The 12,438-nt window shown below is 69.7% G+C and overlaps 1 protein-coding gene across 1 annotated transcript in view; it reads left to right on the top strand.

Moving 5' to 3' along the window:
- The window catches only part of HTT (huntingtin), a 91,097-nt gene extending 81,285 nt beyond the window's left edge, over positions 1 to 9,812 (top strand). The window contains exons 58-67 of the mRNA XM_028503844.2: positions 1,466 to 1,596; positions 1,719 to 1,848; positions 3,670 to 3,825; positions 5,828 to 6,018; positions 6,157 to 6,271; positions 6,366 to 6,579; positions 6,841 to 6,946; positions 8,111 to 8,273; positions 8,374 to 8,534; positions 9,227 to 9,812. Coding sequence (XP_028359645.1) covers positions 1,466 to 1,596; positions 1,719 to 1,848; positions 3,670 to 3,825; positions 5,828 to 6,018; positions 6,157 to 6,271; positions 6,366 to 6,579; positions 6,841 to 6,946; positions 8,111 to 8,273; positions 8,374 to 8,534; positions 9,227 to 9,440 — 1,581 coding nt within the window. The 3' untranslated portion in view covers positions 9,441 to 9,812. The remainder of the gene's footprint in view (positions 1 to 1,465; positions 1,597 to 1,718; positions 1,849 to 3,669; positions 3,826 to 5,827; positions 6,019 to 6,156; positions 6,272 to 6,365; positions 6,580 to 6,840; positions 6,947 to 8,110; positions 8,274 to 8,373; positions 8,535 to 9,226) is intronic.
- Positions 9,813 to 12,438: the final 2,626 nt, after the last annotated feature.

Consider the following 12,438-nt stretch of genomic DNA (forward strand, 5'->3'; position numbering starts at 1 on the left):
GCGGGCGGCTGGACGCCTTTGGTGTATTCTGAATAAGAGGGAGGGTTACTCCTGCTAATTCCGTTTACTGCCAGAAGGACGTGAGATTACTCAGTGTGGCGATGGTGCAGACGGGTGCGCACACCGTGCAGCCGTGTGTGAGATGCGGGGGAGACAGGCCCTGAGGGCCAGGGCCCTGCACACCCGCCGCGGTGAGGCCGTCGCGGCCCAGCCGCCCGCTCAGAGGGAGGCTCGGTCACACGGCCCGTGTAGCTGGGCACCGGGCCCACCCTCTGCAGGGTGGGTCTCTGGACCGAGCTTCGTCAGAAAAGCAGGCCCAGTGGTGCGTGTGACAGCGGGGTGGGGAGCGGTGAGGCAGGGCTGAGGACACGGGCGTGAGGGTGCCGGCCCCGTGGCGGCCTCGCTCCTCCCCAGTGTGTGGTTGTCTGGTCAGGACACAGCTGACGCTGCGGAGTCCCCTTAGCCTTCGTCTCGGGGTGGGTCGGTCAGAGCAGCGCCTGGGCCTGTGTCAGTTCACTGGGCGGCCTCACGGCTCGGGGCCCCGGGCCCCGGGGGCCGCCCCGGACCACCCCGCTCTTTCCCGCGCAGTCTGTACCCCGCCCTCTGCCGAGACGTCTGCGCCCCGAGGTGGGGCCGCGCGGCAGCCTGTGTCTGGGTCCCTCGGTGGGCGTGTCCGAGGACCAGGCCGGGAGCGAGAAGCCCGGGCTGGGGGCCTTGTTCTGGGGCCTGTGGCGCTTGCCCCGCTGTGTCCATCCGTCCTTCCTTCCTTCCTGTGTCCCCACTCGCCCCAAGAGCTACACACAGCATCCCGACACCTGTCACCGCACCCCGAGCTGAGTGGCCGCCGCTCAGAGGAGAGGGTGTCTGGCGGGCAGTGGGGGCAGGGCTGGGCTGGGAAGGAGCACCCGCTGTTGGTGCAGAGCAGGCCTGGGAGCTGGTGTTGCTGGCCATGGGCCTGTGGCCTGTGCGGCCAGCCAGTGGCTGCTCTCGAGCAGCCTGGGCGACGAGTGGCCATCAGGAGGGAGCACGGTCTGTTCGAGGTGGCGAGGGGCAACGTGGGGCAGGTGACTCTGCTCCCCGCCCCGCCGTGGGTTCTCCCCCAGGGGGGCCCCAAGTCCCTCCCCACCCCGCCATCCCCAGAACACTCCTGTCCCCTTTGATCTGGGGGTGCTTGTCTTAGCAGGCCTGTCAGGAAGTGAGGTTCACCCCGGGACAGCCGGGGAGGCCGGGCCGGGGTGGGAAGGGAGCCCGGTGGTGTGTTTGCTGCCGGACTGCAGCCAGGCGTCCCTGGGGCAGCCGTGTCCTCCTCTGAGGCTCTCTCCCCCCACCCCGGCACCGCCCCCCCGCGCTCCAGGTCTTCCATCGGAAGGTGGGCAGTTCTGCAGCGCCCTGTTCCGGGCCCCGGGCCTCGGGGAGCCTGCTGCCCGGCCCCCAGGCGTGACCTGAGTGTCCCTGTCTGCTGAAGGTGTCCATCCACTCAGTGTGGCTGGGGAACAGCATCACGCCCCTGAGGGAGGAGGAGTGGGACGAGGAGGAGGAGGAAGAGGCCGACACCCCCGCCCCTTCGTCTCCGCCCGTGTCTCCGGTCAACTCCAGGTGCCCTTCCGCCTTTTGGTTCTGAGCGGTTTGTTGTTCGCTGGTCGTGGGGTTGGTCTGGGTGCCTCTGGGGTGACCTGCCGGGCTGCGTGCGGGGGGTCACCAGTCTCCGCGCTCTGCAGGAAGCACCGGGCCGGGGTCGACATCCACTCCTGCTCCCAGTTCTTGCTCGAGCTGTACAGTCGCTGGGTCCTGCCGTCCAGTCCAGCCCGGAGGATCCCCGTCGCCCTGGTCAGCGAAGTGGTTCGCTCCGTAAGTCGACTCGCCCGCCCCTCAGGAACACGCAGTGCAGGGTGCACGTGTGTGCACACAGACACACAGCCCACCATCTCTGCAGGGGCGCACGTGTGTGCACACACAGACACACAGCTCACCATCTCTGCAGGGTGCACGTGTGTGCACACACAGACACACACAGCCCACCATCTCTGCAGGGGCGCACGTGTGTGCACACAGACACACAGCTCACCGTCTCTGCAGGGGTGCACGTGTGTGCACACACAGACACACACAGCCCACCGTCTCTGCAGGGGTGCACGTGTGTGCACACGCAGACACAGCCCACCGTCTCTGCAGGGGTGCACGTGTGTGCACACGCAGACACAGCCCACCGTCTCTGCAGGGGTGCACGTGTGTGCACACGCAGACACAGCCCACCGTCTCTGCAGGGGTGCACGTGTGTGCACACACAGACACACTCAGCTCACCGTCTCTGCAGGGGTGCACGTGTGTGCACATGCAGACACACACAGCTCGCTGTCTCTAGCATGGTGCCCTAAGTGTGCGCGCCCCCCCCCCCCCCCCCCCCCGGTAGGAGCAGCCTTCTGTTGGCACACGTGTGGTCTGGTGGGTGACACTGTCTCAGGGAGTGGGCTGTCGTGCAAATGTCCTGCGGCACTAGGGTCTGCAGCCCCCAGCCCTGGTCCATGAGCACCTCCCTCGGGCCTGTGCCGCAGCCCCCCGGCCCCCGGGAGAGGCGGGGCCGGAGTTCGCACCCTCAGACTGGCGGCCCTGGAGAGCCCGGCGTGGGCGTGTCCATTGGTGCCGCAGTCCTGGAGGCTGCATCTGGCTCACTGGCTCTGCCGCCACTGGCAGCCGTCCCCAAGGGCTGGGCCAGTGGGTCGGCACCGAGCCAGGACACCTGGAGCCGCCTGCCTTGCCCGTGCAGCACGGCCTCCTGCTGCTTCCGCCAGGGGACGGCTCTCCCAGTGCGACGAGGGTGGGGGTTTAAGCCTGGTTTCCCTCAGTGCACCTCTGAGAGCTCTCAAGCTGTTTCCCAGCTGGTCAGGATTTTTAAACACTTCACTTTCTATTTTAATGAGAGTTTGCAACCAGACATTTTCAAACACATCCAAGTATCATTAATAAATGTCTTAAATTTCTAATTAAAAAATTAGTAGCGTTTTAAAATAATGGTAATTTCTATTTTAAAGTAGTTTTTTAATTATTGAGAAGAGAACTATTTTATGTTATTGCAAGTGTCCTCAGCGCCTAGCTCTCAGAGAACAGCTGACTCTCATGTCTGCACTCGGTCCGGCACCGTCAGGCAGCTTTTGGAGACAGCACCCCGTGTCTGGGGGGAGCAGGAGAGGAAAGGGGAGTGAGGTCTAGTGTTGTTACGGAAGCAGCTTCAGCGGGCGAGCCCGGGGTCCCCTGCAGGCCCCCTTCGCACGCCCTCCCAGAGCCCAGGGCCCTCACGCCTCGCGGACGTGTTGATTAGGTGTCGAGGGAAGAGCCGAATGTTGCAGAAGGAGACGTTTCTAGAGAGACAGAGAGCCACTGGTGAGGCGTTTATGTCCGGAACAGTTCCTCCGTCCTGAGGCTTTGGAGGTCGGCAGGGCCTGGGCGTTCCTGACCTGGCGGACGAGGGGCTCGTGCGTGGCCGCAGCAGCCAGGGCGCATCCGGCTCGGGCGCTCTGCAGCAGGCGGTGCCCAGGGCGCCCTCGGGCTGCAAGCTCGCACTGTGTCGCGGGCCTCGGTGTTTGCCGATCTCCCTGCGCGGTCAGGGCTTGGGGATGCCCGGCACCCACTTGCCTGCGCTGCCCTGAGAGCGCGGCCCTCTCCCGTCCCCAGCTCCTGGTGGTGTCCGACCTGTTCACGGAGCGCAGCCAGTTCGAGATGATGTACCTGACGCTGACGGAGCTGCGGAGGGCGCACCCGTCCGAGGACGAGATCCTCCTGCAGTACCTGGTGCCGGCCACCTGCAAGGCGGCTGCTGTCCTCGGAATGGTGAGCGGGAGCGCACGGGGCGGCCGCACGGTGGCCGGGTGTCCAGGGTGCAGCCGCAGCCTCGGGAGGTCTGCCTGCAGGTCCACAGTGAACGTGCGGCACTGAGGGGCTCTCTGCGGGGCCCCGTGAAGCGTCCCGGCGGGGCAGACCCCGCCCTAGGGCTCCCGTGCCCCTCGATGGGTAGTCAGGTCCTCACGGCAGCGCCTGCCCAGGGCTGGATGGTGTGGGTGATGCCGATGGGACTCCTCCCACCACAGCAGCCGGCGGTGCCCGAGCCCCCTCCTCTGACGGGCTGCGGACCCTGTGCTTCCTGCCGACAGGGCCCCCCTCCGGGGACGCCCGTGGCACAGCCACCCTGCGCTCCCAGCCCGAAACGTGGGTCTTGCAGTCTTTGTCACCGCAAGGCAGACGGGCCTTCTTCAGAGCCCCCTTTCCTGCCCGTGGCGGGTCAGGACTCGGCCCCTCTCCGTGTGGTCCGCCCCACACAGGGTGTCCACCACTCAGACACACGGACGCGTGAGCGGGCCCGGAGCCCGGCGGAGGATGGCAGCTCTGCTGGGGGAGGAGAGTGGCCACGGGGCGCCAGCCCTCCCCAGGGTCTGCCCCAGCGAGGCCCCCCGGGGTCCCGTGTGCCCTGGAGGCTGAGGCCAGGCTGGTAACCACCTTGCTGCCGGGCCTCAGGATGGAGGTGGAGGGGGCACCCACGTCGGCCCCCGACTCTCTTTTCCCTAGAATTCCTTCCTCCGAGCCAGAGCCCCAGCGCAGGCACCCCCAGTCCCGGTGCCCCCTGCCCGGGCGCCCCGCCCAGGGACCGGGGACAGCGGTGCATGGGCTCCTTCTGAGAGCACGGCCGTCACAGCCTGCGCCCTCGGGGGCGGGGGGAGGCGGGGAGGCCCGTCACAGCGGCTGGACCAGGCGGGTGCTCGGTGTCTGTGGGACTCCGCGCTGAGCGGCAGCGGGGGTGCCCTTCCTCGCGGCGGGAAGGGGTTGTGGCTCTGAAGAGGGGCCACAGGCAGGGTGAGGTCAGGGACTCCTCAGTGCTTCGGTGGGCCGGGGCCTCCCTCAGGCCCAGCCTGTGCAGGGGAGCAGTACGGGGGCGGGCAGCGGTGCTCCCTCCACAGGAGCGCCCTCCACCTCCCCTCCTGTGAGGTCGCTGTCCCCCGCTGCGCCCCTGGTGCTGCCTGTAGAGCTGGGCCCTGGGGATACGGGCGGCAGCAGTTTCCTGCAGGTGTCCGTCAGTCTGTGGGTGCCAGGGAGGACCACCCGATGCAGGGACACGGGGGCAGAGGTCCTGGGGGCCGCGTGGTCCTGCTGCTTTAGAGGAATGAGCCTGGGGGGCCCTTCTCCTGGGGGCTGCTCTGTGAACCCCAACTGTTGCCACCCGTCTGCACTGTGCGGTCTGTGGAGTCTCCTTGGGGGGAAGAGCTCGGTGTGGAGGTGCCCACGTCCCTCGCTGTGTCCGAGGAGCCGAGACGAGCGGCGCTGACAGCGGTGTGTGCAGATGACGGTCGGGGCCCCGGGACCACCTGGGTCTGCGCCTCGGGCCTCGCAGGCTCGGCCGTAGCCGTGGCCGGGGTCGATGAGTGACAGGACGCAGGGCCACACCGGGGAGGGGGGCGGGGCCCGGGGCCAGTCCAGAGGAGACGGCTCAGCGTCCAGAACCCTCTCCTGGAGTCGCACGGGACACGCTGCGGCAGCACGTGGGGTGTGTGCACCAGGGAGGCCCCTCGAGACTCAGAGCCGGGGCTCTCCTGGGGGCCGGTCCCGCAGGCCCCTGCCTGGCTCACCCCAAACCCCAGGCCCCCGGAGGAGGGGTGTCAGCACAGACCACGCTGCCCGCTCAGACAGGCGGGGCTGGGGGCCCTCCCGACACCCGGGGTCCCAGAGGGCAGCCCTGCAGGCGGGCCCCTCAGAGGGCACCCGCAGGCGGCAGCGCCTCGCCGTCTCCCACGGGGGCGCTCCGCATCTGCGGGGTCTAGCCGCTGCTCCGGCCTGTGCGCAGGACAAGGCGGTGGCGGAGCCGGTCAGCCGGCTGCTGGAGAGCACGCTCCGGAGCAGCCACCTGCCCTGCAAGACGGGGGCGCTGCACGGCGTGCTGTACGTGCTGGAGTGCGACCTCCTGGATGACACGGCCAGGCAGCTTATCCCCGTCGTCTGCGACCACCTCCTCTCCAGCCTGCGAGGCGCCGCCCAGTGAGTGGGGGCGGGCCCTGGGCAGACCGCGCGCGGGCACCCTTCCCGCGGGGACAGTGGCGGGGTTGCAGACGCAGGGACCCCGGCCGGCGGCACCCGCGTGTGTGTCTGAGCGGGGCTGCCGCCTGCCGCCCGCAGCTGCGTGAACGTGCACAGCCAGCAGCACGTGCTGGTGATGTGCGCCACCGCCTTCTACCTGGTGGAGAACTACCCGCTGGACGTGGGGCCCGAGTTCTCTGCGTCCATCATACAGGTGGGCGGCCCGGCCTCTCCCCACCGGGGTGGGACCGCTGGGAGGGTGGGCCTGGGGCAGGCGCCTGAGCCGGGGCGCCGCCCTCCCCGTGCAGATGTGCGGGGTGATGCTGGCCGGGAGCGAGGAGTCCACCCCGTCCGCCGTCTACCACTGCGTCCTGCGGGGCCTGGAGCGCCTCCTGCTGTCCGAGCAGCTCTCCCGGCTGGACGCCGAGTCCCTGGTCAAGCTCAGCGTGGACCGGGTGAACGTGCACAGCCCGCACCGGGCCATGGCCGCCCTGGGCCTGATGCTCACCTGCATGTACACAGGTGAGCGCTTCTGAGGGCGTCCAGGCCTAGCGCCGGGCCGCAGCGCCGTGCGGGAGGCAGGCCTGCCCGGGGAGCGGGTCTGAGGGTGGTGGCTGCGCCCTCGGGGCAGGGGGCGGGGTGGGGGGGCTGCCACCAGGGCTCCCTCACCTGCTTCCCGGCCCCCGCACGGCGCCCCTGAACTGCTGGGTGAGCTGGGGGGGGCTGACCCCGCAGCCCCCCCGTCCCTCAGACCCCACAGCAGCTCCGAACCGTCCGTTTCAGGGAAGGAGAAGGTCAGTCCGGGCCGGACCTCCGAGCCCAGCCCTGCCGCCCCTGACAGCGAGTCCGTGATCGTGGCCATGGAGCGCGTGTCCGTGCTCTTTGACAGGTGAGGAGGGCGCCCACCGCTGCCCCGAGCCGGCGTCTGCCGCCCTCCCGGCCACTGCGGTCTTTCCCGCTCTCGCCTGGCAGGGCACATCTGGGCCGAGTGCGCCCTGGCTCAGGGCTCTGCGGGAGCGGGCGCTTCTGGGACGCCAGCACTCAGGAGAGGGTAGTTGACCGGCTCCCGGGCTGCCCGCCCACCGGCCCCAAAGGCGGCAGCACTCAGTGGTGTGGGGGTCTGCAGGGGCCGTCAGTGAGACCGAGGTGGGCGGGGCTCGGGGCCTGAGCAGCGACGAGAGAGCCTGTCAGACCCGGCCGCCCCCGGGGAATGGGAACCCGTGGCCCCAGCAGCTCGCACGGTCATCCTCCGGCCGCAGGGCGGCATCGCCGCGGAGCCACCTCAGGATGGCGTGCGGCAGACCCCGGACGCATCAGCCAGCTGGCACCCGCCCCTCTGAGGGGGCTAAGCCCCACTCCCCGCGCCGTGTGCCGTGGCAGGGCCTGCCCCGCTTGCCTGTTCTGGAAAGTGGGCGGTGAGCCCCCTCGGGCTTTCCTGCCAGACAGGGCCCTGAGCGTTGCCCCGCCCCGTGAGTCCAGGGGCGTGATGGGTGTGGCCTGGGGGAGGCCGGCGCTGCCCTAGGGCCGTCACTGGGTCAGCGGGTCCCGAGAGGGCACAGAGCCAGGCACGCCGGTCCGCTCTGGGCAGACGGGGAGTTCCGGGAAGCTGCGAGACGCAGTCCGCGTCCACGTGTGAGAGGGCGTGTGCAGTCGGTGCTCCCTCTCCACCCGTGCTGGGAAGGCCCCGGGGCCGCAGGCGGGGCGCCGGCCTCGTGGGCGTCCACCCCAGCGCAGCCCAGGGACACGGTTCAGTAGGCGCTCAGCCCGCTGCTCTGGACGGGGACACTGGCTGGCGGAAGAGCTGCGCGCTGGGTGCGCAGGCAGCGGACTGGTCGCGTCTGGAAGGAGGCACGGGCCTTGGGCGCATACAGGTGTCTGTGTGCGGTGCGGCACGGAGGGCTGAGCGCTAGCATCCAGAGAGATGTCGCCCACGTGCAGACTGCGGGGGTGCGGAGAGGTCCGGCGAGGAGAAAGCCCCGGACCGCAGTGCTGCCGCGTCCGACGTGGGGCGGGGCGGGGGGCGGGCCCTGACACGGCCCCTCCCCCCTCCCAGGATCAGGAAAGGCTTTCCCTGCGAAGCCCGCGTGGTGGCGCGGATCCTCCCGCAGTTCTTGGATGACTTCTTCCCGCCCCAAGACGTCATGAACAAAGTCATCGGGGAGTTCCTGTCCAACCAGCAGCCCTACCCGCAGTTCATGGCCACCGTGGTATACCAGGTGAGGGGCGGGGGCGGGGCGTGCCGAGCGGGGGTCTGCCGGGTGTGGGCGGGCTGTGCTGCCCCGGGCCCCGCCCCCTGACGCGCAGCCCTCCCCCCAGGTGTTCCAGACCCTGCACAGCACGGGGCAGTCCTCCATGGTGCGGGACTGGGTCATGCTGTCGCTCTCCAACTTCACGCAGAGGGCCCCGGTCGCCATGGCCGTGTGGAGCCTCTCCTGCTTCTTTGTCAGCGCGTCCACCAGCCCGTGGGTCTCAGCAGTGTATCCTTCCTGCGCCCCGGGCTGGGCTGGGGGTGTAGCCCTGCCCATCCCCACGCTGCTGTCCAGTTGGCATTTCCGTTAAGCCCCAGGGAGTGAAGCGATGACAAGGACACAGGACAGCACGCTCAGCGCACCGACTGGGAGGGGCCGGGGGGGGTGGGGCGGAGGTCCCTGCAGACCCTCCTGTGCCCTGCCGGGCTCTGCAGCCGGCTGCTGCTGCTGCTGGTTGTCATCCTCTGTCACTGTGCCCTCTGCCGTCCCCTCGGGCAAGGGCTCAAGACCCCACTCCCACCCCAGAAGTGCTGGCTGCTGAGAGGGGGCTCCCCAGAGCCTCTGAGCGGACAGCCGCCCTGGCGCGGGGGGTGGCCACACCTCTGCCCTCGGTCTGCAGGTACAGGGGGCGCGGGAGCACTGGTCAGCAGTGCATGCGTGTGGGGAGCCAGGCCAGCTGAGTGCTGCCCAGGGGAACGGCCTCCCTGGCCAGCCCCTCCTGCCTGCCCCACCCTTCCTCTGCTGGGCACGCTGCCTTCCCGCCAGACAGGGGCGGCCTCCCGGGAGCCGGCGTGGGCTCAAGCAGGAGCTGAGGTGGGGCGGTGGTTGCTGGCGTGGCCCAGGCCCAGGCCCGCCCTGCCCGTCCGTGGGCCTCGTGGGGCACCCCACACTCGCAGCCTTGTTCCTTGACGCCCCCGCAGCCTCCCCCACGTCATCAGCAGGATGGGCAGGCTGGAGCAGGTGGACGTGAACCTCTTCTGCCTGGTGGCCACGGACTTCTACAGACACCAGATTGAGGAGGAGCTGGACCGCCGGGCCTTCCAGTCCGTGTTCGAGGTGGTGGCCGCGCCGGGAACCCCGTACCAGCGGCTGCTGGCTTGTTTGCAGAACGTCCACAAGGAGGCCTCATGCTGAGCTCCCGGGGACACCAGACGGGGCCGGGCTCGGGACCAGGTGGCCACGCTCCCCCAGGGAGGCCGCGCAGGGCTCACGGCAGTCGCGTGCGGGCCGGGCCCCAGTCCCCACAGGAGGCCCCAGCGGCGCTCGGCCGGCCCTTCCGTGGAGCCAGTGTCGACGCCAGCGAGTGTGCACCTTCCTCCGGGCGCCCGCCTGGCCCACGGGACCCGCCGCAGCTGCTCCTGGCCCAGGACACCCTGCGGGGGGACCGCCGCCCCTGGCCGGGCGCACAGGGGGCGGGGAGCATGGGCCCAGCACCACACTCCCCTCCTGGTTTCTTCTCAGGACTTAAAGCTTAATTGTACCAGTAAAGAGATTAATTTTAAGGTACTTTCCTATGCCCGCGTGACATCTGTGCAGCCCCGCAGCCCCGAGGGAGGGAGCACCCAGGCCCTCCTCTCCTTGCACCGCTCCTTCCGCCCAGCGGCTCCCAGCACCCAACTCCTCAGCACGCCGCCCCCCCCCCCCTCCCCGCAATCCCTCCATTCTTGTGCCGTCGCCTAGACCGGAATGCAGCACCGATTCCGCACGAACGGCTGCCCAGACCCTGCACGCGGCCCCACCCAGGGCTCGCAGCGGCCTCTTCAGGCCCCTCTTCCTGGGGCACCACCGGGAGAGGGAGGGCGGTCTCCCGGGCCACGCACTGACCAGGCCAGCCACCTGGTTGTGAGCGGCCTCTGTGTACCCAGAGCCACCGGCCCTGACCTCTCCCGGCACCTGTCCCCAGCTGGCTCTGGGCTGCCATCTGCCTAGGGACCCCCTTCCCACGGGACCTCTCTTGCACCCGGGGGCCCAGACCCGTGCATGGCCCGGACGCCCTGTAGGTGCGCCCCTGCTCTGGGCAAGAGCAGACTCAGCATCTGAGCTCCTGTCGGAGACAGACCCCGGTGCCGCCTCAGCCACTCGGCCCACGTGCCGGCCCACCTGCCAGCCCAGGAGAGCCCATCACACCTGGTGACGGAGCTCCACCCGTAGGGGCAGGGAGAGACGGGGCCGGGCAGCGGCTGGCCAGCCCCTGGCCCCTCCGACTGTCACCTCCACCCAGGCCCGGGCCCCTGGGCTGGCTCTCTGTGCTCAGGCTCCAAGGAGTCACAGTACCCACGCAGAGGAGGCCGGGAGAGCCAGCTGGGCCTTGGCCCGGAGCTCAGCCTGGCGGCGGGGCCAGGCGGCGGGGGGGTGGGGGGCTCTGCCGGCAGTCGACTAGGAGGCCCTGCCTGCTCGGCACCCGGTGCCGGTGGGGCTGGGGGGCCCCGGGTGGGAGGTGGGGCGTGATTGTGAAACTCTGGGCGTCTGCGGAGGAGACTTGGGGCAGGGTCCCTGGCATCTCACTGCCCGCTGTGGGCTGCACAGGGCTCCCGCCCAGCCCGGCTTGCTGCCCCCACCCCAGGGCTGCTCCCCCCTCCCGCCTTCCCTGCAGGCCTTGGCCCGTGGCCGACGCATGCCCAGGGAGGCCGTGGGCCTCCGCAGAGCAGCCCCCGGGTTTTCCCAGGGTCCCAGCAGAGCCCTGGCCAGGGGACAGTTCGGGCGCAGGAGAAAGGCCCCCTGCCTCGGTCCCGTGGCCTCCCGTTCCCCCCGCCCCCCCCCCAGCTTTTTCCTAGAGAACCCGCCAGAGTGTGGGTGGCCCCAGGTTCCGGTGGCTCTGAAGTCACGTGGCCCTGGCCACCTGTGTCCCTGGGGCGGCGTCTCACCAGAAACACCGTGAGAAGGAGCGCGGTGATGCAGAGTTGGGGCCGCCCCCTCGGGGCTCCCACCCCTGGGCTCCTGGGTTTCCGTGGCCACCCCTCATTCGCAACATGGGGCCCGGAGCTGAGCCTGCCCAACGGCCCTGCGCCAGGGGCCCCGAGTTGGCACCACAGCTGGGCGGGGCTGCTCGCAGCACGGGGGGCAGGGCCCAGGCGTGGGGCGTGGCCTTGGAGCTCTGGCTGAGTCTGGCAGGTGACCGTCGGGACGTGCTGCTGCCCCAGAATCCCAGTCTGGGCTGACACCAGGATAGTTGGTCACAGTGCCTCCAGGGGCAGCGGCCTCGGGGGCACCACTGCTGTGCTCAGGGCCCCGGCACCCAGGTGATCCTCCACTTGCTTGTCCGGGGGAGTCCAACTGTCTCCAACTGTCCCCTCGGGAAGCCCTGGAGAGGGGGACCCCCGGGATCCGGAAGCAGAGCATCCATGCTGAGCCCCCAAGGGAAAGGAAGAGCTGGGGGGGCTCTCTGTTCTGGGCTGGGGAGGGACCCCGTAACTCGGCACGGCCGCGTGGCCTGCTGGGACCCTCGGCCTCTGCAGGAGGGGGGCTGAGCGCAGGGCCGGCCGGGCGTCTGGCTGACCCTGCAGGGAGAAGGGGCAGTCAGGCCACGGCGGGGAGGCCTGGTCCCCACACAGACCGACGCTCAGCCCAGTCTGTGTAGGACTGGGGGACCGATACGGGAGCCCCTGACAGGGAGCAGCAGCCCGAGGGGTCTCAGGCAGCCATGCCTCAGGCCTGTCTCGTGGGGCAGGGGAGCCTGGACACAGGGAAATTCAGGGGGTGTGGGGGCAAGTCCCAGCTGGGTGGCGGTGGCAGGGGCCTGTAGGGGTGCTGTGCTGGAACCCCCACCCTTCCCCTGCGTGTGCCAGGGCCCCAGACCCTCACCTCCAGTCCTCCGCCCTGTGGGCAGGCCCCAACCCTGGCCTCAAGTGCCCCCTGGGCCAGGGCAAGTGGTGGTCTGGCTGGTGGTTCTTCCTGCCCCCTCCCCATGTTCGGGAAGGGCCTGGGAACCCCAGAGCCCCTAGAGGGGTGGCTGTGACAAGAGGTGGCCATCAGGGTGGACCCTGGCTGTCCTGCTTTGGAGGGCAGTGCACGAGCCATCCAACCGGAGGCAGAGCTGGGCTGCAGAGGCCGGGAAGCCCTTGGAAACCTCGGGGGGTGCTTGTGGTGCCCAAGTCTGGGCGGCTCCGAGAAGCAGCGGCGGAACACTGCACCC

The sequence above is a fragment of the Phyllostomus discolor genome, chromosome 1 (genome assembly GCF_004126475.2).
Source record: "Phyllostomus discolor isolate MPI-MPIP mPhyDis1 chromosome 1, mPhyDis1.pri.v3, whole genome shotgun sequence".
In the NCBI taxonomy this organism is placed as follows: Eukaryota; Metazoa; Chordata; class Mammalia; order Chiroptera; family Phyllostomidae; genus Phyllostomus; species Phyllostomus discolor.